Source organism: Convolutriloba macropyga, chromosome 3 (assembly GCF_964194025.1).
Source record: "Convolutriloba macropyga chromosome 3, txConMacr16.3, whole genome shotgun sequence".
NCBI classification, from domain to species: domain Eukaryota; kingdom Metazoa; phylum Xenacoelomorpha; order Acoela; family Convolutidae; genus Convolutriloba; species Convolutriloba macropyga.
This window is the reverse complement of record NC_134470.1, coordinates 11575350-11602499: the sequence shown is the minus strand read 5'-3', so window position 1 is coordinate 11602499 and position 27150 is coordinate 11575350. Positions and strand designations below refer to the sequence as shown.

Below are 27150 nucleotides of genomic sequence, written 5' to 3'. Positions count from 1 at the left end.
ATAGTTTTCAACTTATCAATTTTAGCAATTCTTAAAAACCCACAATTCTTTTTAAGTTTGTTTCGAACATTGTTGTATTTTTTTAGGTTTTTCCAGTCTCAAGAGCCGCAGAACCTCCTCTAGGGTTTGCCGATAGGTTACTTTATTGTTTCTGGATGTCACATCACGAATTTAAGCACTTTTTTGACATTTTTTTTAATTTTTTGCTTTTTTTTTGTCATTTTAAGTTTTTTCAGCCTCTGGGGTCAGAAAACCTCGTTAGGGGATAATATTTTTCTGAATAGTTTTCATTTGTCATGGAATAGCTTGCAACTGTTTATTATTACAAATTATAGTTATAGCAGTTTTTTTTATAAAACTTGAAATTTTTATTCAAGGTTTGTGAAAGTTTTTGTCCTTTTTTAGGTTTCTCCAGCCTCAAGAGCCAAGGAATCTCCTCGAGGGTGTAATAATATTTCGCTGCTTAGTTTATAGATGCAATGAAATGTTTTTCAAGTTTTGACTATCACGAATTTAAGCATTTTTTTCAAAAAATTTTGCAATCTTCAATTTTTTTGAAATTGTTATTTTTTTTAGGTTTCTCCAGCCTCAAGAGCCAAGGAATCTCCAAGGGTGTGCTAATATGTTACTGAATAGCTTGTAGATGTAATGGAATGTATTCTAAGTTTTTTTCAATGGCAGACCAGACCCAGGGGCCAGAAAACCGCCTTATGGGTTTAGATAATAAGTTACTGAAAATTTTTCATTGGCCATGGAATAGTTTTCGACTTTTTAATTTTAGCAATTCTTAAAAACCCACAATTCTTTTCAAGTTTTTTTCGAACCTTGTTGTATTTTTTTAGGTTTTTCCGGCCTCAAGAGCCGCAGAACCTCCTCTAGGGTTTGACGATAGGTTACTTTATTGTTTCTGGATGTCATCACGAATTTAAGCATTTTTTGACATTTTTTTAAAATTTTTCGCTTTTGTCATTTTAGGTTTTTTTCAGCCTCTGGGGCCAGAAAACCTTGTTAGGGGATAATATTTTTCCGAAGATTTTTCATTTGTCATGGAATAGCTTGCAACTGTTTAATATTACAAATTATAGCAGTTTTTTTTATAAAACTTGAAATTTTTTTTCAAGGTTTGTGAAAGTTTTTGTCCTTTTTTAGGTTTCTCCAGCCTCAAGAGCCAAGGAATCTCCTCAAGGGTGTAATAATATTTCACTGCTTAGTTTATAGATGCAATGGAATGTTTTTCAAGTTTTGACTATCACGAATTTAAGCATTTTTTCTTTAAAAAAATTTTGCAATCTTCAATTTTTTTGAAATTGTTATTTTAGGTTTCTCCAGCCTCAAGAGGCAAGGAACCTCCTCAGGAGTTTTCTAATATGTTTTTGCATAGCTTATAGATGTATTGGAATGTTCTTGAGTTTCTTTCTCTCACGAACCAGACCCAGAGGCCAGAAAATCGCCTTATGGGTTTAGATTATAAGTTACTGAAAATTTTTCATTGGCCATGGAATAGTTTTCAACTATTTAATTTTAGCACTTCTTGAAAACCCACAATTTTTTTCAAGTTTTTTTCGAAAATTATTGTATTTTTTTAGGTTTTTCCAGCCTCAAGAGCCGCAGAACCTCCTCTAAGGTTTGACGATAGGTTACTTTATTGTTTCTGGATGTCACATCACGAATTTAAGCATTTTTTGACATTTTTTTAAAAATTTTTCGCTTTTGTCATTTTAGGTTTTTTTCAGCCTCTGGGGCCAGAAAACCTTGTTAGGGGATAATATTTTTCCGAAGATTTTTCATTTGTCATGGAATAGCTTGCAACTGTTTAATATTACAAATTATAGCAGTTTTTTTTATAAAACTTGAAATTTTTTTTCAAGGTTTGTGAAAGTTTTTGTCCTTTTTTAGGTTTCTCCAGCCTCAAGAGCCAAGGAATCTCCTCAAGGGTGTAATAATATTTCACTGCTTAGTTTATAGATGCAATGGAATGTTTTTCAAGTTTTGACTATCACGAATTTAAGCATTTTTTCTTTAAAAAAATTTTGCAATCTTCATTTTTTTTGAAATTGTTATTTTAGGTTTCTCCAGCCTCAAGAGGCAAGGAACCTCCTGAGGAGTTTTCTAATATGTTTTTGCATAGCTTATAGATGTATTGGAATGTTCTTGAGTTTCTTTCTCTCACGAACCAGACCCAGAGGCCAGAAAATCGCCTTATGGGATTAGATAATAAGTTACTGAAAATTTTGTATTGACCATGGAATAGTTTTCAACTTTTTAATACCACAAATTGCGGCATTTTTTTCAATTTTTTCAATTTTTTTTGAAAATTTTCGTAATTTTTTTAGGTTTTTCCAGCCTCAAGAGCCAAGGAATCTCCAAGGATGTGCTAATATGTTACTGCATAGCTTTTAGATATAATGGAATGTCTTTAAGTTTTTATCTATGGCGAACCAGACACAGGGCCAGAAAACCGCCTTATGGGTTTAGATTATAAGTTACTGAAAATTTTTCATTGGCCATGGAATAGTTTTCAACTTTTTAATTTTAGCACTTCTTGAAAACCCACAATTTTTTTCATGTTTTTTTCGAAAATTATTGTATTTTTTTAGGTTTGTCCAGCCTCAAGAGCCGCAGAACCTCCTCTAAGGTTTGACGATAGGTTACTTTATTGTTTCTGGATGTCACATCACGAATTTAAGCATTTTTTGACATTTTTTTTTAATTTTTCGCTTTTTGTCATTTTAGGTTTTTTCAGCCTCTGGGGCCAGAAAACCTTGTTAGGGGATAATATATTTCTGAAAAGTTTTCATTTGCCATCGAGTAGCTTGCAGCTTTTTTAATATTACAAATTATAGCAGTTTTTTTTATAAAACTTGAAATTTTTATTCAAGGTTTGTGAAAGTTTTTGTCCTTTTTTAGGTTTCTCCAGCCTCAAGAGCCAAGGAACCTCCTCAACGATTTGATAATTTGTTACTGCAAAGATTATAGATGTAATGGAATGTTTTTCAAGTTTTGACTATCACGAATTTAAGCATTTTTTTTTCAAAAAATTTTGCAATCTTCAATTTTATTGAAATTGTTATTTTAGGTTTCTGCAGCCTCAAGAGCCAAGGAACCTGCTCAGGAGTTTTCTAATATGTTACTGCATAGCTTATTGATGTATTGGAATGTTCTTGAGTTTCTTTCTATCACGAACCAGACCCAGAGGCCAGAAAATCGCCTTATGGGAATAGATAATAAGTTACTGAAAATTTTGTATTGGCCATGGAATAGTTTTCAACTTTTTAATATCACAAATTGCGGCATTTTTTTCAATTTTTTCAATTTTTTTTGAAAATTTTCGTAATTTTTCAGGTTTTTCCAGCCTCAAGAGCCAAGGAATCTCCAAGGATGTGCTAATATGTTACTGCATAGCTTATAGATGTAATGGAATGTCTTTAAGTTTTTTTCTATGGCGGACCAGACCCAGGGGCCAGAAAAACGCCTTATGGGTTTAGATAATAAGTTACTGAAAATTTTTCATTGGCCATGGAATAGTTTTCAACTTTTTAATTTTAGCAATTCTTGAAAACCCACAATTTTTTTCAAGTTTTTTTCGAACATTGTTATTTTTTTAGGTTTTTCCAGCCTCAAGAGCCGCAGAACCTCCTCTACAGTTTGACGATAGTTTACTTTATTGTTTCTGTATGTCACATCACTAATTTAAGCATTGTTCTGACATTTTTTTAAAAAAAATTTCGCTTTTTTGTCATTTTAGGTTTTTTCAGCCCCTGGGGCCAGAAAACCTCGTTAGGGGATAATATTTTTCTGAAAATTTTTCATATGTCATGGAATAGCTTGCAACTTTTTAATATTACAAATTATAGCAGTTTTTTTTTATAAAACTTGAAATTTTTATTCAAGGTTTATAAAAAAAGTTTGTATTGACCATACGAAAAGTTTGTATTGACCATAGTTTGTAAATAAACTTGAAATTTTTATACAAGATTTGTGAAAGTTTTTGTCCTTTTTAGATTTCTCCAGCCTCAAGAGCCAAGGAACCTCCTCAACGATTTGATAATTTGTTACTGCAAAGATTATAGATGTAATGGAATGTTTTTCAAGTTTTTACTATCACGAATTTAAGCATCTTTTTCAAAAAATATTGCAATTTTCAATTTTTTTGAATTTTTTTTCCAAAGTTTCTTCAGCCTCAAGAGCCAAGGAACCTTCTCAAGGGTTTTCTATTATGTTACTGCATAGCTTATAGATGTAATGGAATGTTCTTAAGTTTCTTTCTATCACGAACCAGACCCAGGGGCCACAAAATCGCCTTATGGGATTAGATAATAATTTACTGAAAATTTTGTGTTGGCCACGGAATAGTTTTCAACTTTTTAATATCACAAATTGCGGCAATTTTTTTCAAAAGTTCCAATTCTTTCATTTTGACAATTTTTGTAATTTTTTAGGTTTTTCCAGCCTCAAGAGCCAAGGAATCTCCAAGGGTTTGCTAATATGTTACTGCATAGCTTATAGATGTAATGGAATGTTTTTAAGTTTTTATCTATGGCGAACCAGACACAGGGCCAGAAAACCGCCTTATGGGTTTAGATTATAACTTACTGAAAATTTTTCATTGGCCATGGAATAGTTTTCAACTTTTTAATTTTAGCAATTCTTGAAAACCCACAATTTTTTTCAATTTTTTTCGAACATTGTTGTATTTTTTAGAGACCTCTTCTTAGAGACCTTTTCAGAACCTCCTCTAAAGTTTGGCGATAGTTTACTTTATTGTTTCTGGATGTCACATCACGAATTTAAGCATTTTTTTGACATTTTTTAAAAAAAATTTTCGCTTTTTTGTCATTTTAGGTTTTATCAGCCTCTGGGGCCAGAAAACTTCGTTAGGGGATAATATTTCTCAGAAAATTTTTCATATGTCATGGAATAGCTCGCAGCTTTTTAATATTACAAGTTATAGAAGTTTTTTTTATAAAATTTGAAATTTTTATTCAAGGTTTATAAAAAATGTTCGTATTGACCATACAAAAAGTTTGTATTGACCATAGTTTGTAAATAAACTTGAAATTTTAATTCAAGATTTGTGAAAGTTTTTGTCCTTTTTTAGGTTTCTCCAGCCTCAAGAGCCAAGGAACCTCATCAACGATTTGATAATTTGTTACTGCAAAGTTTATAGATGTAATGGAATGTTTTTCAAGTTTTTAAAATCACGATTTTAAGCATCTTTTTCAAAAAATTTTGCAATTTTCAATTTTTTTTTGAAATTGTTATATTTAGGTTTCTCCAGCCTCAAGAGCCAAGGGCCCTCCTCAATGGTTTGATAATATGTTACTGCATAGCTTATATATGTAATGGAATGGGTTTTATCACAAATTTAAGCGTTTTTTTTTTTCAAAAATTTTTCTAATTTTCACTTTTTTTGGAAATTTTTATTTTTTTTAGGTTTCTCCAGCCTCAAGAGCCAAGTAACGTTCTAAGGGATTTGATAATTTGTTACTGCAAAGATTATAGATGTAATGGAATGTTTTTCAAGTTTTTACTATCACGAATTTAAGCATTTTCAAAAATCTTTGCAATTTTCAATCTCTTTGAAAATTTTATTTTTATTAAGTTTCTCAAGCCTCAAGAGCCAAGTGACCTCCTCAACGATTTGATAATTTGTTACTGCAAATTTTATAGATGTAATGGAATGAATGTTTTTCAAGTTTTTACTATCACGAATTTAAGCATCTTTTTCAAAAAAATTAGCAATTTTAAGTTTTTTTGAAATTGTTATTTTCTTAAGTTTCTCCAGCCTCATGAGCCAAGGAACCTCCTCAAGGGTTTTCTAATATGTTACTGCATAGCTTATAGATGTAATGGAATGTTTTTGTTTTTATCACAAAATTAAGCGTTTAAAAGTTTTTGATATTTTTAATGTTTTTGAAATATATTTTTTAAGGTTTCTTCTGCCTTTAGAGCCAAGGAACCTCCTCTGGAATTTGATAATCTGTTACCGCATAGTTTCTAGAAGTAATGGTGTTTTTTAAAGATTTTAATTTCACACTTGTTTTTTTCAAAGAGTATTTGCAATTTTTCAAGTTTTTTGAACGTTTGATTTTTTTCGGCACCAGTGACCTCCGCCGATGTTTGACTATAAGTTGCTGCATAGTTTTTAGAGTTGATGGAATACTTCTCAATGTTTCAATGACTTGAGTTTAAGCAATTTTGTGATAAAGCTTTTTTTCAATTAATTGGAAGATTATCAGTTTTTGCATCTTTGAGCCTGTGAAAATTATTCAAGGCTCGAATTAGGGATCCTTTATAGTCTTTTGAAACAATGAATTGGTTCTGAAGGTATTAAATTGAAATTAGCAATATTTTGTTAAAAATTGCAATTATTTTTAAAATTCTGATCGTTTTTGTCTTTTTCGGGAGTTTAACGATCATTACTGGTCAGCAAAACTTTCTTGTCATGGGTCTTGCTCACGGGTTACCTGACAGAACTCCAGAGACAAAAATATGTTTTGAACATTTTTTTTCACCCCGAAATGTGGATTTTTTTATTTGCGCTTTGTATTTTCAGTTATCTATATGATTTAATTACTAACAAGGCTGGAAAACTAGAAGTTGCAGAGTCGATTCTCATTATGGAAAGTATTCCTAGCTCTCTCTCCCTCCCTGTTGGTTGGGGTTTCTTCCCTTCTCTTTCTCGTTCACATTTTATCTCTCGCACCATCTCTCTCTTCTATCTCTCTCTTTCCTTTACTCTTTTGTTGGTGCCGCTCTTCAACTGCTGTGTTGTGGCGGGATTTCATCTATTACTCTCACTTACGCCTCTTCAATTAAGCTAAATCTAGCCTCTTTAAACCGCGGGTAGGTGCTGACGAAGCGAATCGCTCGCCGGTCGTTTGAGAGCAATTCGCCCGACGTTAGTCGGTTATGTTTTAGTTTGAGGATCTCTACCTTGCACTCAAATCTGAGCTGGAAATATGAATTTTGCGGGTATCTCGGTTTTTATTATTATGTTGCTTAAATTAGTGAATTAGTAGAAAAGTACTTAAATTTAATAGAAAAGCGAAAACTGCTGATTCGTTTTTCTGTCATATTGCAGAATTTATCTGTAGGTAGTGGAGGCGACTTATTTAAAAAATATTTACTTTTTGAAGTTCAGCCTATTTTTTCCTTCAATATGTTGAAATCATTGGGATGTTTTAATTTCATATACTGGCCTTAATTGGGTATTTTCTTTGGCAAATTGGTTGACGTCTCCTGTGCTCAGCTTTATACTTAGATTCATTTCCGGAATTCTTACGGCTCTGTTGCCTACTTCTTCAAGCAAAAATTACTTTAGATTTTACCAAGTCTACCTATTTTGAGACGTTTTGTGTGACGTCTTTTTGGCTTTTCTAAACACGTTTTTTTATTCGTTCCTTTTGCTGAAATTGTTTTTAAACGGTATTGGCCCAGCAAAGCAATCTATATGAACCGAGTCGATATCGAAAAACGGCCCGGTGACTTTGTTCTAACAAGACTTAGTTATCATATCTAATGTTCGATAGTATTGATATTAATCCCTGTATGCTTTCATTGAGAAGCAGGAGTGTGCCTGACTACAAAATCCGATCAAACTGGCACGCACTTTTGACATTTCTTTCTAAAACAGTTTTCTGTTCTTGCTTCAATCCCAATCAGGGTTGTGGGATTTAGTGGCGGATTTTTTCCGGCACATTTCCGGTCATGTTGTTCCGCTATTTCACTCCATTTTTTGTTTAGGAGGCATTAAAGTTAAAATGTCAGATAACATTTTGTGTCGGATAGTGCATCAGAACAACGTTGGCTACGCAAAGGATATTTGGGTATTGCCGTTCACTGTGGATACGATGTTAGTCTCAAAGTGTATTCCTCATTTTATGGGGAATATTGTATCTTTCAACCGTGGAACTGGGTCAGGAATTATTGAAAGCTTAGACGGTCAAACTATCCGTTTCAACAGGAATGCGATCGTAAGAGACAGCGACTCCTCGGATGTGAAACTCATGAATGGATATTTTCGAGAAGTGCTTTACTCAGTCTATTTATATAACCAAGTGCATCACGCTAGTGAAGTGCGATGCTTGCGAGCAGCTGAAGAACCGAACGAAAGTTGAAATTGATCAGTATCAAGTTGACTAACGATAGCAATGCTCTGAAGATTTCTTCGAAATTTGTCATATCGATGCCAACTTTATTTTCGTTTGTTATGAGTATATCTTAAACTAACTTATTGTTGATTGTATATTTGAAGGATGCCACTTTGAGATGAAACTCTGGACACTTTATTTATTTGCTAGAATAAATAATTTCCTATGTTGTTTTAAATTACTTCCTTACTTACCGAAACAACATGGAGTTGCAACAAACGCACGCTATGGATTTAAGGCTTTAGGTTTCTTTCTTTCTTTCTTAAAGAGTTTCTCCAATCACTATAATCGAACTGTATGCTTATATATTTTTTCCGACCCCTCTTGAGGGGTAAGGAACTATACTCAAATGGGTTTTTTTCAGACGATTTTCGCCGATCGAAATATCGTAGAGAGTTGAGACGTAGAATATGGAATTAAAAAGATTTTATTTTCGTTTTTTACAGGGAGTAATCGAGGTTAAAACTTCAGAGAAAATTAGAGTGAAATCCGTTGTTTCTATTTATATTTTCCGGAATTTTTGCCTAAATTTTCCTTAATTTTGCTAAATATTGTTAAAATTTTTCAGAATAGTGTTGTTGATTTTAATTTTAAAGACAAAAAAGCAGTGTCGATTTTTTTGATATAATTTATTTTTCAAAAATTCTTTTCTTCTATTTTTTTCTTATTATCTTTTTAACGGATTCGGCACTTTCTTGAAGAATTTAATTGATTTTTTTAAATTATGTCTTCAACTGTCGTTTTTACTCTGTCGTTTTAGTCGTATGAATTTTCCTGTATAATGACAGGTTTCACAGGCTTTTGAACGAGCCGATATTCTGGTTTAAGTAGATAGCTGATGGCTTTCTTGACTTTGAAAACAATTGTTTTCCAAAACAAAAAAACTTTATAACTTCGCAATTTTGTTCTTTTTATTGTCTTTTTGTTATCTAGTCTCGTTAATTAAAGGTCATATTTGACATTATTGGTGTCAAAGGAATGGGTCAAAATGGATTGCTGTCACAAAATCTAATATTTTTAAGGAATTCGTTATGACCGTATTCGCTTCGACACCGGTTTTTCAAAAAAAAATTAAATTGTTTTGAATTTTGTCATATTTGACGTTCTTTTTCTAGACGCAAGACTATTCTGGATAATGGCAAGTCTCAAGGGCTTCCTCTTGACGAATAAACGAACTTGTCTAATTATTTAATTTTGTAATTATTGGCTTTCATGACTTTGGAAGTAATTTTGTTTCGAAAAAAATCAAAAGTATTACTTAGTTTTGACCTTTTTTCTTTTTGGTCTACCTGTTATCTAGACTCAATAAAGAAAGGACACATACTACATTATCGGTGTTTGAAGGAAGCACAATTCAACATATTTTTAGGGCCAAGTTTTGGCTTTACGGCTTCGACTGCGTTCTCTGGCAAGTTCTAATTGATTTTTTGTTTGTTGTCTTTTTAGCCGCATAAAAACTGAATAAGGTTAGATGTTAAATTCCTTTCCTTCTATAGAAGCGTTGGTAATTTCAATTCCTTGGGCTATTTTACTTGATTTCTATTATTTTTCATATCTTTGAAGTTAATTGTTTAAAAAAATCAATGAATGGAATCAAATGTGAAACTCATGAATGGATATTTTCGAGAAGTGCTTTACTCAGTCTATTTATATAACCAAGTGCATCACGCTAGTGAAGTGCGATGCTTGCGAGCGGCTGAAGAACCGAACGAAAGTTGAAATTTATCAGTATCAAGTTGACTAACGATAGCAATGCTCTGAAGATTTCTTCGAAATTTGTCATATCGATGCCCACTTTATTTTCGTTTGTTATGAGTATATCTTAAACTAACTTATTGTGGATTGTATATTTGAAGGATGCCACTTTGAGATGAAACTCTGGACACTTTATTTATTTGCTAGAATAAATAATTTCCTATGTTGTTTTAAATTACTTCCTTACTTACCGAAACAACATGGAGTTGCAACAAACGCACGCTATGGATTTAAGGCTTTAGGTTTCTTTCTTAAAGAGTTTCTCCAATCACTATAATCGAACTGTATGCTTATATATTTTTTCCGACCCCTCTTGAGGGGTAAGGAACTATACTCAAATGGGTTTTTTTCAGACGAGTTTCGCCGATCGAAATATCGTAGAGAGTTGAGACGTAGAATATGGAATTAAAAAGATTTTATTTTCGTTTTTTACAGGGAGTAATCGAGGTTAAAACTTCAGAGAAAATTAGAGTGAAATCCGTTGTTTCTATTTATATTTTCCGGAATTTTTGCCTAAATTTTCCTTAATTTTGCTAAATATTGTTAAAATTTTTCAGAATAGTGTTGTTGATTTTAATTTTAAAGACAAAAAAGCAGTGTCGATTTTTTTGATATAATTTATTTTTCAAAAATTCTTTTCTATTTTTTTCTTATTATCTTTTTAACGGATTCGGCACTTTCTTGAAGAATTTAATTGATTTTTTTAAATTTTGTCTTCAACTGTCGTTTTTACTCTGTCGTTTTAGTCGTATGAATTTTCCTGTATAATGACAGGTTTCACAGGCTTTTGAACGAGCCGATATTCTGGTTTAAGTAGATAGCTGATGGCTTTCTTGACTTTGAAAACAATTGTTTTCCAAAACAAAAAAACTTTATAACTTCGCAATTTTGTTCTTTTTATTGTCTTTTTGTTATCTAGTCTCGTTAATTAAAGGTCATATTTGACATTATTGGTGTCAAAGGAATGGGTCAAAATGGATTGCTGTCACAAAATCTAATATTTTTAAGGAATTCGTTATGACCGTATTCGCTTCGACACCGGTTTTTCAAAAAAAAATTAAATTGTTTTGAATTTTGTCATATTTGACGTTCTTTTTCTAGACGCAAGACTATTCTGGATAATGGCAAGTCTCAAGGGCTTCCTCTTGACGAATAAACGAACTTGTCTAATTATTTAATTTTGTAATTATTGGCTTTCATGACTTTGGAAGTAATTTTGTTTCGAAAAAAATCAAAAGTATTACTTAGTTTTGACCTTTTTTCTTTTTGGTCTACCTGTTATCTAGACTCAATAAAGAAAGGACACATACTACATTATCGGTGTTTGAAGGAAGCACAATTCAACATATTTTTAGGGCCAAGTTTTGGCTTTACGGCTTCGACTGCGTTCTCTGGCAAGTTCTAATTGATTTTTTGTTTGTTGTCTTTTTAGCCGCATAAAAACTGAATAAGGTTAGATGTTAAATTCCTTTCCTTCTATAGAAGCGTTGGTAATTTCAATTCCTTGGGCTATTTTACTTGATTTCTATTATTTTTCATATCTTTGAAGTTAATTGTTTAAAAAAATCAAGCGGATTTTTTAACTTTACCGTTGTTTTTGTTCTTTTTGTCTAATTGTTGCCAAACCTGTTTTATGGACCGGTCGCATATTTTTCTTGTGATTTATAGGTTACTTGGTTTAGTTTACTTTGTTTAGTTTCAGTTTATCTGACTATTTGTTGACTTTGTTTTTATGTTCTCTTTTTTAAACTGGACATAAAGTTTTTGATGTAATTAATGTTTGTTTTTGTTATTTGATTTTGCCGTTCGTCTTAACTCGCTTTCTTATTATTAGGATATCTCATCAATTGAGTGCATCATCGTTTTACTCCATTGAATTATTGCTTTGGAGGCTATCTTTTCGCTCATACACTTTTTTAAAATCGTTATTTTTTTGGGTTTTTGGGATTCACAAAAATAGTTTTTGTGTTTTTCTGTCTGTTTCACATATGGTAGACAATTATGCCAAAATTGTGAATGAGCGGGGTCGGAAACTTATGTGCGGTCGCACATAACCGAGCCTCCTTGTCTGTTTCTGCAACCAAATGAATAAAATCAATGATTCTTTAAAGAATGAATAAAATGCGCAAGTATGAAATGCGCGCAGGTGAATATTTGTCCTCCCAGCTTTACTTCCTCTACATTAACATAAAGTATTTTGTATTTTCGAAATTTTGAAAAATTGTTGAACAGTTATAATAAATTTTTTCATTTTCTGTTATCAAGTAATGCAAAAGAATTTTTTATCGTGTACATAAAATATGTACGTTGAAGATGAACAGAAGAAGCGAGCACGACATTAGATTTTAGGTTGATCCCTTTTTATGTGCCTCACGATGTGTGGAATATCTACGAAATGTTTGATTAGGAGCACAAAGAAAATTAATATATGTTAACGATAATCATGATTGGTTTTAACAACAAAACAGGTAGATAATTGGGTGCAGTGGCTTAAAAATTTGAACGTACTTCAAAGAGTTAACTTGAAAAATCTTTGCTGTCAACTATGTAGTCTCCTAGAACAATATGGCAAAATTTTTTTACCTGCTGATTTGTCATTTTAAAACAGTGTCTCCAAAGAAAGGTTCTGGAAAGACCAACAGATTAAACATTTTTCGAACTTTAAACCTCAGTTGGTTTTTCACTTTTTTTCGATCACCGCAATTGAGACACAGTTGTTATTTTTTTAAGTTTGACTCCGTAAATTTAGACCTGTCTCTGTTTCTATCTCCATTATACGGCACGCAGGTCTTTTCGCAGCTATTCCGGCAATCTGCCGGCTATGTTCTATTGGTATTCCAAGATAACGTGTATTGTATCGACGCTTTCATATCTTATTTATGGAAATTAAAATATTCTCATTTGCTGTGATATTCGATTTTCCCGAAGTACATTTATTTAGTGTTCTGTTTTTATTTTTTTGCTTTTAATTAACCAATGTTTGCGTTTTACTAATTGAGATTGATGTTTGATCAAAAATTCAGCTTTACCTAAAGTTCAATCACTATCGTCAGCAAAAAATATGGCATTAGATGCAGGAGTAGTGAATTTGTCATAATCTTGTCCTGAAAGCAAACAGACCTTGAGATCAGGTCAATGTTAACCAAATATGAAAATATTTTTCTGAAGCAATTTCTCAAACTTTTGCTATCGTTGGAAATAATGAAATGGGCCTTAAATTTAATGGAATACATATCTCCAGATTTGTGAAGTGGGACAATCTTTGCAATTTTAACTCAGTCAGGGAACACGCCAAGGTTGAAACACTCGGTGAACCATTTGGATGGAAATGGACCGACTTCATTATAGTTTCTCATTCCAGTAATAATTAAGATCAACAGTCTTTACTTAACTTATTCAGAGAATTGTGCTTAATATCAAAAACTTCCCTGTCAGTAGTTTTTTAGGGAAACAGTTTGTTCTTTTCGATCGGCTGTTTTTGGAAGTTTTTTTGTGTTAAATTTTTGCCAAATGTTTTTCAAAGACGCAATTTTCAAAGTGAATTTTTGGAAATTTTTTTTGTTAGCCAACTTTTTTCTGCTTGTTTTCGCCCACATACTTTTTGTTCATGACGAGCATGAGAAATTGTTCAACTACGCAATTCGGACCGTCAACTTTGACCGATAAAATCATCAACACATGAGTAAAAATTAAAACTCTGGATTAGAAACAAAAAATTAGTATTAACGGATTTAACAGATGGTTTTTGTCGCAAGAGTTCAATCAGAAAAAAAATGCGTCAACAGTACTTCTTTCGGCTCTGAAACGAAACAGCTTGAGATCAGTTAAACTTTACCAAATATAAAATAATAGTTTTCTGAAGCAATTTCTAAAAAAATTCTTGCTGTCGTTGGTAATAAAGAAATAGGTCTCACATTTGATAGAATTTGTTCATCTCCAAATTTTTGAAGTGTGTTGTTTTCAGAAGAGAAGTTTTTCTTAAATTTGCTCTCAGTTTTCTCCCGATTGATTCAAAGTAATCATTTAATTGATTGGTTTCTCTTTGAGAATGATTTTTTTCTCAGTTTTCCTTGTGTGTTATTTCATTGCAAGCTCGGGGAAAGTTTGTTTTGTTTTTTCTCAAAGGTCATCAAATTTCTGTACTGTTAATTGTATTCGTTATTGGCCCAAAAATGATTGATCATGTAGCGATTTCTTCCATACCTTTTTTATTTACCGCAGAGTTTTTACTTCGATCTCAATGCAGGTCTTCCGCTCTCATTTTTTTTATCTTTCCGGTTAATTAGTGATCTAATGCTTCTTGCAGGACTCTGTGTAAATGTTTGAGTTTATTGTCAATTTTTCTTTGTCAGATCACTTTTTGATAGCCGCACAGCGATAGCTGGGGCTATTACTGGCCTTCTCTTGGTTTTTTTTTATTTCGGTGTCGCGATTTTTGTTACGACCTTATGACGTCACAACCACTTCAAATCTGCTTTCTGTTCATTCGTTCATGCAATTTCAACTGAAGTGCGCGCGTGACGTCATTTTTCGTTCTTAGTGGAGCGAGTTTTTTCTCATTTGCGTGATAATTTTTTTGGTCACAGTTGACTTACCTCACTCACAAAAATGACTTCCTCACTTTGAAATTGACTTTTATTTGCTTTAATTTAAAGAGATAAGGTCAAATGGGTGTGTGTCACTCTAAATAAAGGTTATTAGAGACTAACTAATAGAGGCAGCAAAATCTTGAGATTTTTAATTAAAAAATAACATAGTATTTTTGTCCGTCTTTTTTACTGTTTTTTTGAGACTGCAGATCTACGAAGCTATTGCGGCTATTTTCTGGCAATCTGCCAGCTATGTTTTTTTTTAATTGCAGCCATAGGACAGAATTTTTCTTCTGGAGAAGGTTATTGTTCAATTTTGCCCAATTTCTTGAATGAATAAAATTTTCAGTTTCTAGATCTGTTATTTGTTCATTTCCCGGACAAGAGGGTAGTGGCGTGTTTTTTTTCTTCTTGCGATGTTATATCTTTTGTAACATCTGTCAATTTAAAGTCAATTTAAGTACTTGAATTTTTTGTTTCCAGTGTAATGAAGTTCTCATTCATCAAGTTTAAATCCCTTAAGTAAAAATTTAAAATACTTTTGAATATTTTTTTTGTACTGTTGCTATCTTTCTTGTGCAGTTTTTAATATGTTCCGCGGCAATCACTGAGCTTTTTTCCGTCTCGATACTCTTGCTTCAAACATGAGTGCAAAAATCGCAGTCTTGCGGAATCTCAAGCAGAGCTCGAAAACGAGAAATACGGAAATCACGAGCAGAGCACCAAAATGAAAAGTTCTTTTGTGAACGTGCCCAACATTTCTTTAAAAAACAGTGCTTCAGAAAAGGCTTTACCAGAAAAAATAAGGGCCATTCTATTGAATGGACAGCAAAATTGAGAACAATTTTATTAAATGTCGTATTTATGGCACACACTCAGTGAAGTATGATGAGAAGAAGTTTATTCGATGGTAACATCTGAAATGCCATTGGTACATGGTTTAATTTGGAAGTTTACATCACTTAGAAATTAAAGTTGGCAAAGGAACAACGCAGCGACTCACTCCATTATCTGTACAGTACTTCGGTCACTGAATATTTTACCAAGGTTACTTTTTAGTATGCTAATAACTGATCATCAAGTTAGCAGATGTGTTGTTTTTCCACCCTTCCAAATTATTTGAGGGTTAAGGAGCTTTTATAAGTCAGTTGGATCTAAAGACATCGCTTGCAGATTAATGCAAGATTGTATCATTACAAAATCACTGAAGAAATGAATTAATGTGTTAAATTTCAATAAATTTAATGAATTTAGTGTAAAAAATACCAATATGAATTTTTAATAACCTGAAACAAAATCAGAAGATCAACAACTGCAGGCTAAAAGCTGATGACGAAAATTGCGCAAAATTGCAAAAATTATATACTTATGAAATAATCTTGTTTAATTGTACTTCAAAAAGCTCCAATTTTTACTTACTTTTAACTTAAAGTAAATAATGAAATGTGTTGTAACGAAACAGGTCTCAAATTCAATGGAATTTTTTAAACTTTTGTGAAGCTGATTGTTTTCTCATGAATTTTTTTAATTTTGGCTTTCTGTTCTCTTCCGATTGATGCAAAAATGAGGGATTTTTTCTCGGCTTTCAAATTTCTTGCGTGTTTTTTCATTGTAAGCTCGAGGAAGTATCTGTTTGTGTTTGCTGCACTCTTTTCAATTTGGTTTTGATATTTTTGTTTATTTTGTTTTTTTGAAAGTTATCACTTTCCTGCACTCTTAATTGTATTCGTTATTGGCCGAAATTAATTGATCATGTAGCAATTTCTTCCAGAACTTTTTTTATTACTGCAGAGTTTTGACTTCGTTCTCAATGCAGTTTTTCCGCTCAAGTTTTTTCGTTTTTTTTTTCAGTTAAATAGTGATCTAATTCTTGTTGCAGAATTCTGGTTAAATGTTTGAGTTGGTTGTCAATTTCTCTGTTTGTCTATCATTTTTTAAATTGCTGCCATAGAACGATACTTTTCTTCTGTAGAAAATTTTTTTCCAATCCCAATTTTTGAATGACTAAAATTATTTTCTGTTTCCAGATCTGTTGTTTGTTCTTTTTCAGGAAAAGCGGGCAGTGACTGTTTTTAATTCTTGCGAGGTTATGTCTAATGTAAAATCCGTAAATGACACGTCAATTTAAGTACCTGAACCCGCTTCATGATGTTGTCATTCATCAAGTTTAAATCAAGAGCTTGAATCATGTCTCTTGATCAGTTTTGTTTGTTTTACTTTTCATAGAAAATTTACATATAGAAAAGTCACCGCACAGCACATGCAGGTTTTGTGGTTCGTTAACATGTTGTACCCAGAATGTACCAAAAACGTCAAAAGTAGCAACCGTGGTACCATTAGGCAGCATATATATACACATGTCAATGATAACATTTTCCAATTCTTAAGTATATACTCAACCGCTTGTTCTTTTTGAGGTTTAGAGACTTACGTAATTTAACATTGACTTGTTTTGGACAACCTGCAACACGCACCTCTTTTTTCTCTGTTCAGGATGACTAGTGACTCTTCTATCAAAAAAGAGTTGTTTTAATCCCTTAAGTAAAAATTTAAAATATTATTGAATAATTTTTTTGGACAGTTGCTATCTTTCTTGTGCAGTTTTTAATGTTCCGCGGAAGTCACAGGTTTTTTTCCATCTCGATACTCTTTTTTCAATATACTCTTGCTTTTAATATGTTCCGCGGAAGTCAGAATTTTTTTCCATCTCGATACTCTTGCTTCAAACATTTTAAGTGCAAAAATCAGTCTTGCGGATTCACGAGCTGAGCACCAAAAAGAAAAATGCGGAAATCACGAGCACAGCGGAAATCACGAGCAGACCAACAAAATGAAATATTTTTTTGTTGATGTGTGCCCCCCCCGTTTCTTCAAAAAAACAACGCTTCAAAAAAGGCTTTACCGGAAAAATATTAATAGGCCATTCTATTGAATGGGTAAAAAAAATGAGGACAATTTTATTAAAAGAATTTGTTAATAAAAGAAATTGTTAATAAATTTGTAAAGATCTTGTTAATAAAAAAGAATTTGAAAAATTTTTTAGGTACAAATTAGGGCTCAATTTTGGTGTATTGGGTTGTTCAACACAGCCTGATTGAGTCTTAATGGTCTATCTCTGATATTTGTTCAGAATCAAGTTGATTGTTTGTTTTGAACAAAATTTCTACGAAGAACCATAGTCTCAATTTTGAAGTGTGAAGTGAAATACCGCAAGGTATTTTTCGAAGTTTTTAATTGCTCTTCAACGAAGTGTCCTTTTTATTATAAGTCGTATTCATGGCACACACACACTGAATTATGATGAGAAAAGGCCCAGTCGATGGTAACATCTGAAATGCCCTAGGGATGTTGTTCAATTTAAAAATTTTAAATCAATCAGAAACGAAAGTTGGAAAAAGAACAACGCGATTTCTCACTCCATTATTCGTACAGTTTTTCAGTCACTGGATTTTTTACCAAGCTTACTATTTTGTGGTATGCTAATAAATGATCATCAAGTTAGTAGATGTGTTGTTTTTGCACCCCTCCAAATTGTTTGAAGGTTAAGGAGTTTTTTGGAGTCAATTGGACCTAGAGATATCGCTTGCAGATTAATGCAAGATTGTATCATTACAAAATTACAGAACAAATGAATTAATCTGTTAAGATGCAATAAATTTAAGAATTTGATTTTAAAAATACCAATTTGAGTTTCTAGTAATCTGAAACAAAAGCAGAAGCTCAACAACGGCAGGCTAAAAGATAATGACGAAAAATGCGCCAAAATGCAAAAAATCTATACGTATGAAATAATCCTGCTGAATTGTACTTCTGAATAACTCTGACTAACTTTTAACTTCAAATAACTCTAAATAACCTAAATAACTCCGGTTGATTCTACTTATTAAATAACTACCTTTACTACCTGACAAGGCAGTTATTTTTCAGAGGAAACCGTATAAAGACTTTCAAATGCTGCTAATGATCGAATGGATGATTTTCTCGAAATGCAGGATATAGACAGTAATTCAATTTTCAATAACTAAGTGAACAAATCGGTTCAAATCGGCTCATTCAAAAGGATTTAATTTGGCTTCGGTTCAAAAAACGTTTGCGTTAACGTTAATAAAAAAGAATTGGAAGTATTTTTGGTAGAAATTACGGCTCGATTCTGGGGTAATGGGTGATTCAATGCAGCCTGATTGAGACTTAACTGGTCTGTCTTTGATATTTGTTCAGAATCAAGTTGAGTGTTTGTTTTGAACAAAAATTCTACGAAGAACTATAGTCTCAAGTTTGAAGTCTGAAGTGAAATACCGCAAGGTAGTTTTCATAAAGTTCGTAATTGCTCTTCAACGAAGTGTTTTAAAATTAATTTTTGCTCGACCGTTTTATTCTAGAGCTTCCTTTTGATTTCACTTCTGGGGTGACTTTTCACGCTTGACTTTTTGATTTTTTGGATGATTTGAATTGCGCGCATTTAAAAATTAACCTTGTTGCTAAAATGAAAACGATTTTGGGATATGACTGTATATAGCGCGTGTAGCGTAGTGGTTGATGCCCTTAAAGCTAATCCGAGACGTTGCAAAGGCAAAGGAAGCATAATCAATCCTTAGATTTGTGTCGACTTTTGTTCGACACTTCAGATGAGGTTTTTTATTCCCACTCTGAAGACTGCAAAGCGAAGAATTGCCAGAATAATCAGGAAAAAAGAATATTTAATTCATAAAATATTAAACAGGACTTAACATTAAACAGCAATCAAATCTAAAAAATGAAGTCATTGCAGCTAGCGATAAGATTCATTTTTATATACTTAGTACTGGTCGTCGTTTTCATTCAACAGGGCTTAATTATGGTCAAGTACACAACTTTTAATCTGTAAAATGTAAATTCAAAATATTGTAACCATAACAAAAGTTTGGTTAAACTTTTACACTTAACAATCACTTTAAAAGCATATGAGAAGTTTGATCCTTAAAATAATAGTAAAAATAATTTCTAAAACCTTGTACTTGTCTATCTATTGGAACACGTGCATGTAATTTGATCATTATCATTTCTCTAGTAATTTGGGTAATATAAAGGTGAAGTTTTATCAAATTCATACTTTGCTTTTTATTTGACAGGTGAATACAGTACTTGCGAGCTCACCTTGTTTCATCTGATATTATGAGTAAGAGACGTTTTATAACTGTTTCCTTTGCAGCTCAGTAGAGAAAGACTGTTTCTACTGATATATTACCTTTCCCTATGTTTATCGAATAATAACTATCCCCCCTTTTTGGGGTATGCATGCGTTCAGTAGTGTATGCCATCAGAGTGTAAACTTTTTCACATAGGCTAATGAAGGCACTATTTGTTCACTGTGCAAAGATAATGATGATGTTTTTTGGTCTTTCCCATTATAGCCGCCCACATGAAATTATAGCCCCCTCATTATGGTACATTTACCACGATGGGGGGGGGGGGGCTATAGGTTATTTGACCGCTAAACGGGGGGGGGGGCTATAATGGGAATGATCCTTGTTTTTTTTCGGAATCTATTGTTGTTTCCACGCTTTACTTAGTGGGCATATACTCACCGGCACGTGCGTATATGCCCCGCGGAAGCTTGCTTTTTTTACATAGTAACGTGCGCTATATAACAACACCTAATTTTTTGTAATTGGGGGGCATAAAAGCACTGGGAATCAGAATAGATCATTTTTATAACGGCAGATATATGAAAACAGAATATCAGCATCAATTACATAGCAATGTTTTGCTGTAGAGACCTTACTTCAGGGGCCATATTTGGTTGCTGTTCAAATGGTGTGGGTTATTTTTTGAATTTAGACTCGATGAAAGGAATTAACCGTACGTATGTTAAGTTGATCTCCTTTTTAGGAGCTGTAGATGCTTTTGGTCGTCCACAAAGATACTGGTGGTCCATAACAGCTAACGACCTAAAGCGTTCGTCCAATTTCTCTTGATTGCTTTCTGTTACTCTCATTTCACGTAGTTAGGTTATACTACCCCTAGTAATAAAAAGCCACGCACTGATAGAAAGGTAAATCAACATACTTCTGAAAACAGAAAAAGGTGCCTTAAAATTGATAATAATTTGTTCTTAGAGAGAAAAAACGCGAGATCATATAATAATAAGTTTGTTTTCAGGATATGAGGACATGTTATTAAATCAATACAAACGCAGCACTCAGATCTGAGAGGCCATCAATAAGCTTTTAAAAGCCCGGTCAATTGATGCCGTGGAAAATATATTTCTTTTTATTTGATAATCTAAAATGAAAAATTCAAAATTTGTATAAATAGTAAAGCGAGAGACGTGTGGAATAATATGGATGAAAAATTGGAACCTTGATAGAAAAGCTCCTTTCGCAAGAACCAGTTTTGTTGGACTTCTACTGCTACTGATAACATGGAGGCTCGGTAATGTGCGTTTGCACATAATGTTCCGAACCCGCTCATCCAAATTTCTGACTAAAAATGCATATACTGTTCAAAAGTCAAACAACAGAGACATTAATTACAGTCAAATTCAATGTCTATTTTTAAAAGTCGAAATAGCATAATAAAACATTACCTTAAAAACAACTTGTACTTATCTTCAAAGCAGATAGGATCTTTTATTAGAGTTAAAGTGATAACGGCCTTTAGCTGTCATCTAAAAGTACTAGATAGAGTCTGAAGTAACGCATTCGGAGACATTGAGAACCTATTAGTGAGACATTGAATCATATAATGCCGCCCGTTAGAACAATTGAGATCTTTCATTGGTGAGACTAAGAGGCTGGATAGAAAACAAAATCAATTTACAGAAAAAAACTAGAAATTACGACCAAAAATTGATCTATTTTTTAAAACGCCTAATAACAAAGTCAAAATGGCATCAGATAAGACAAGACAAAATTGTAAGTAGCATAAGATAAAGCGTCGGACTAAAATCTAAATGATATCAAAAATTTATTGTACTTCTCTAGAAAAAATTTGGCAGCGGTCCTTAATGAGACTTGGTAACAAGTCGACAAAAAAACAAAAGGACAAATTTGTGGAAATACGTTTATATTTTCAATATACTTCAAGATATTTAACCATTAGCCTCTCAACAGAAATTGATTACTAGATTACTACTCAATATATACTAAATCAGTGAATGAGCGAATTTCGTCCTCAATCACCAACAATTTAACTTGTAAAAACTTCTCTGTAAAAACTGGTTTTTATGGTTTGTCTTTGGAAATTCAATGTTATTCAAAAATTCTAAATCGGCGTACTTTTTGAAATTAACTCCGTTTTTGCTCCATTTTGATGTATATTTGTTGCATTTCCCGGTATAAAAATATAATGGGGTTAAATATTGGGTAAAATATGTTTCACTATACATTTTGAAAATTAACTGTTTTGCCTCAACATTAGGCCCTACAACGACCATGAAGACCCTATCTTGCGGAATTATAATTTTATTCTTAGTCTTGGATTTGGTAAAATGTATGTAAACTTGACAATAAGGATATCCAAACTGAAGTTTCTTCACAATTTGGTTTTAACACGGTTAATTTAACAATACAAAGTGATATTAGCTATAATATAACAAATTTGCACACAAAATACAACTTCTGAGTGGAGCAAAGTTGTTTGGTTACAAAATTTCCAAGAAAATTTGCTACTGCTTTCAAAATAATTTTCTTCTACAACAGCGTCAACTTGATCAACTGTTACTCCCTCTCAACGCAAAATAAAAACTTGTTAAAAGAGTAAAAATTGGATATCAGTTTACATGAAACAACTCATAGCATTTGAACTCAGTTAGAAACTCTTCCATATGAAGCATAAAGCACTCAAGAGAGTCTCACAGTTTTGTCATTATGAACTATTTTGTGCACTCTTTCTACGTTTACCAAGTGTTGAATCTCTCTTGGCAGTGAAGGATCGTTTTTGTCTATTTCTTCACCAACGGGGTGCTTCGACATCAGTAAGAGTTTTGGAGGACAGACTCTGGGTTGAGGTTTTGACATTCTGCTTCTCCACTGAAGAAATGGTTCAGTTTATACTAAATCAGTGAATGAGCGAATTTCGTCCTCAGTCAGCAGCAATTTAACTTTCCTCTGTAAAAACTGGTTTCCGGTTTTTATGGTTTGATCTTTGGAAATTGAGACATTCAGATGCCCATTCCCCGTAATCAAGGCACAAATGGCTGAACTCGGTGACAGGGGTGCCTCCACTTTCGTCAATTGCTCTCCCGTAGGTTAACCAGTTCAAATAAAAAAGGCTATTTCTTTTGCACTATGTTTATTGGAATTGTTTTTGCACTCTGAATGATTTTGACAATTTTATGTAAAATACTACACAGATATCAAAGGAAACTCAAGTGAATTCAGATCAGTAAAACAGCATTCAAGCAACTCTGACGAAAAAAATTAGCTTTCTCCGCTCCCTTAGCGTAGAATGTTGCACCCGGGGTCCGCAAGCGAACGCTTCGAGTTATTTGTGTAAGATAAATATAGGGATAATTTCCTCTGTCCCAATCAATACCCTGCAATTTTCTGCTCAACCAACTGAAAGATTGCTTTTGTTGAGTTGTTAACTCACTATAACTTGTTGGTGGTAAAAATGACACGCAGTCAAGGTTGTCCTCAGTACAAATTCCAATCTCTTCAAAAATAATTTTTTGTTTTCTTTGAGGAAATCCTTCAACGTCTAACACAACCGTTTTGCTGCTCAGCGTTCAAATAAGTGAGAAATTGACTGACGAAAAATCTATATTTTAGCAAAATAATATTCCCGACAAATGCCCGCTAAAACAGTTGCTGCTTTTTCACGGAAGCATATAAGAATAACCAGGTCCTTGCTTAATAATTCGTATAAGAAAGCACCTGCGTCGTGTAAAATGGGGTGCAAACGTAAAATTTTTGATCTTTTTAGATACTTGTCGAGAGACGAATTGTCGATGCCAATTAGACCTCCATACGGACGCAACATTAGAGCAGTATCATGATCAAAGCATTTCAACTCACTAAAGTTTCCACTTGCTGCCAGGAAATACTTTAATTTTACTGAGTTTTCAGATAAGATGTGGAAATGGATAAGTGCTTCTCGTGATGTTTTCCAAACAGTTTCTACAAACAACTGTTTGATCAAAACGAGTGCCAAGTCTTTTTTTACTTGCCAAACTGCAACGCAACCAAATTTTTTATGGCTTTCTCTGAACAATCTAAACCATTTATTATAAACAATTCTTAAACAACGAGGGAATAAGATTTTGTCATTTTTATAATAACGACAGACTAACTTATTGAGTTCTGAATTTTATAATGTTAACCACTAAGAGTCAATAACCGCAATGCTAACTGCATGTTGTTTTTGTTTGTCCACGAATTCTCTAATTGGTTATGATATGAAATAGAACCACGCATTCATATACTGTCTGTAGTCACTCTCCTTTCGCCTTAGACACAGGATTAAATTTAAAAATTTGTTGCTTTCTGATTGGCTGAGATAAAAAACCAAATTTAGCCAACTATCAAACTCTACGTGACAGGTATAGTTTCAAGGTATTCTTTTAAGAAATACGCCTAAACGATTAGGAAAAACAACCCAACACAAAATCATTTCTTTCATTTCTTGCATTCTGTTTGATCGCTCACAAAATCCAAATCTTTGCTCTACAACTGAAACTTAAAATTGTATGCAAACTCTTTCCACAGTCTTTCTTCATTTCTTTTCCTCTTTCTTCACTATTGTTAACAACCTATTTATTCTCAAAACGTGACTTCAAATCTTAGCCACGAAGTGGAAAAAACCTTATAGCAAAGTTTATTTAGATTGATACTCTCTTCTTTCGTTTTAGAACAGATTGATTTATCTTTTGTGATTATAAAGAAAACTCTTAACAAAAGTTTCTACTATTTTATGAACTACCACAACAATTTATTAACTGCAACATTGTCTTCAAAGTTTGAACATGTCTCCGGTGTACAATTTTCTGAAAAAAGAGGCCAATCCCGATTTGAGAACAATAGCATATAAAACTTACAAAAAAGAGAAAGTCGTTACTTTTAAACAAAAGTTGCGGGACAATGAGTGGATTACAATTAACCATATGGCGCTACCAATTGTAATATTTGACTACATCCAATCATTCAGATTTGGAAAAGTGCCGATGAAAGGAGCACAGAACACGATCGATCATGTTACTGGCTACGTAAGAGAATTTGTGTTGAATCCAGAGACGGTAGATGAAAATTTGAGGAAAATTCTTTGACAATGATATCAAAGAGATTTGTCTCTAGGACAATCAGGAGGGCTATTGGAGGGACCTAGATTTTATCAATAGTTTTTGGCGGATTCCATCCAGCACCGAAGGTCCAGACATTAGAACTCAGCCAAATTCTCCTCTTCTCCTCTACCAGACTCAACGCCAACTCCCTCAACTCCCGAGATAGCGGAAGTTCCCATAATTGGAAGCAGCAGTCTTGAGACGCCACCAGTGAGCCTTTGCTTTGCTCCAAAGAAACGAAAACTTGATATCAACTTCAATTTGATATCAACTTCAAGACTCAATTAAAGACTTTGTTTCTGAGTTCTTGTGTGGAAATTATCTTGAAAGTGTCTTATGTTCCGTGTTATATAGCCTAACATTTTTCTCTTTTTAGTCTCAAAGAAAATTGTTCCATTCGAACAAGCTACGTTCGAATAAACCATCGATAAAAACACGCAATTTTATACTAATTTTCACAATTTTTTCCAAGCTTTTTGAGATTTTTTGTCGTTCTTGGAGCCCTCCCCGGCAGAAATCGAGAAGATTTTCACAAGTTTTTGTCCCTCCGGCAAAATTGAGAGACAAAATTTTTTGTTCTCAAAAATTTACTGCACGATTCGTCACGGGGGGGGGGGGACGTCCCCCCGTGACAAAACGTGCATTTTAGTATACTGCTGCATTATCTATCAAGTGAAAATATCAGATACGTTTATTTGTATCTGTAGTAGAAGACGCTCGGATCTGTCATCATCCAGAATATGTAATCTGATTTCTAAAGCAACGACTATATGGGCAAATGCGGGCAAACAATGTAAAAATTGTACTGTATTTTCCAAGAAAACTTTATCGAAGCCGTTAAAACAATACGTTTTTCACAAGAAATTTTGTTTGTACAATTGTGTTTTTTTAAGACAATGAGACCTTCTTTCAGGTGATAATTGACAAGGCAACAGAAACATTTTAAAAGGCAGAAGTCCGAGTATCACATTTTCCCTTTATGAAACTTATATTTGCTGTGGTATCGAATCCGTAAAACCCTTATTTAAAGGTTATAACAGCTAGGATGAGTGAATTTCATTTTTTCTAGAACGAAGGTGCAGCCTGTGTTTACTGATACCAAGCTACAAGTTGACAGAATTAGAAAATGAGTTGCAAAATTTTAAAATTAACTTAGATTTTATCATAACAAGTATATTCAAACACATGAGTGGCATTAGGTGTCGATGGAAAGCATTGTATAAAGACTCACCTATACCATTTTAGGAAGACATCAGGATTTTTTCAGCGATACACAGTCATAGGACCTGAAATAAAACATCAAATCTGTGCAAAACGCAAGAATTCAATAAAAGTTGGTGAAGTTTTATCATCGATTGTTGAAGCCACTTAAACCGTGAACTTTTCTGTGGAAACCAAGTATGGTATCATTCGGATTAATTTATATATAAGAATGAGATGTCAGTTTTTGAGATTTAGTTTGAAACTATTCTGGTCTGTACTTGAAACAAAAGAGAATTAGAACATTTTTTGAGCTTTAAAAACTACGATGAGACCAAAACTAGCTTTGATAATACTGCGCGTTAAATAATAACATAAAGTTAATCCAAATTATAACGAAATAGATAATTTGGTAACAAAAATTTCAATATATTAAAATTGAAATGACGCAGTTTGCATAACGCTTGTTTAAAGTTAGGAAAAAACGAGCAAAATTTTTATTCCAGAACACTCATATGAAAAAGTGGTAGTTAAACTATCTCTCTTCTGAGTGTACTGGTCGCCGTTTTTGCATGTTAGATGTTTTTCAGTCTACTTGCGTCAAATTTGAACAAATTGTGCTAAAGAAGCGTATTTGATGGAGTTTTGAAAAATTTAGCAAAAATGTGAGCTCAGATTGTGGGATCGGACAATTGAGCAACCCTCCTGGTGTTTATAGACATAAACATTGGCGCTTTTGTTAACAAATTTTAATTTTATCAAAACTTACTAGGTAATGTATAAAAACTCGGGAAAACGAAGAAAAACAACGGATATCATTCGAGTTTTCACACAATTTTAAACCACAATAACGAATAAATAGATAACGATAAAACGAATAATTCTAGAAAATTTTTAAAACTTCATTTTACATGCTGCTATCTTTCGTATGGTACCACTCACAACTGTCTAAGATGAATATATCGATTGGCCAAAAGATAAATATATCGATCGGCCAAATTTGACTTAACAAAACAAAAAAAGAAGTTGAGTGTCCCTCCACCTTCTAAGTGGGTCGGAACATTTACACATCCTTTGCTGATTGAGCTGAATCTTCTCCTCTGTGAGACATAAGGGGCTTATGATTGTATTCGAGCCAGCTTCAGATTTTCATCCTTTGTAATTTTTCTGATTAGTGGACCCCTTAAGTTCAGTT

At 33.0% G+C, this 27150-nt stretch overlaps 2 protein-coding genes across 4 annotated transcripts in view; both read left to right on the top strand.

Moving 5' to 3' along the window:
- The window catches only part of LOC142335932 (uncharacterized), a 155185-nt gene that overhangs the window by 87278 nt on the left and 40757 nt on the right, over positions 1–27150 (top strand). Inside the window, exon 10 of one of the 3 annotated variants that reach the window (XM_075384334.1) lies at positions 20366–20431. The exons of 1 other annotated variant lie outside the window; for it this stretch is intronic. In XM_075384334.1, coding sequence (XP_075240449.1) covers positions 20366–20431 — 66 coding nt within the window. Of the gene's footprint in view, positions 1–7746; positions 8332–20365; positions 20432–27150 lie in introns of those variants that run through there. One more of the 3 variants, XM_075384333.1, reaches the window with a different exon arrangement.
- The window catches only part of LOC142336530 (F-actin-capping protein subunit beta-like), a 113855-nt gene continuing 105079 nt past the window's right edge, over positions 18375–27150 (top strand). Inside the window, exon 1 of the mRNA XM_075385437.1 lies at positions 18375–18387. The gene's annotated coding sequence lies outside the window, so the exon portion shown is untranslated. The remainder of the gene's footprint in view (positions 18388–27150) is intronic.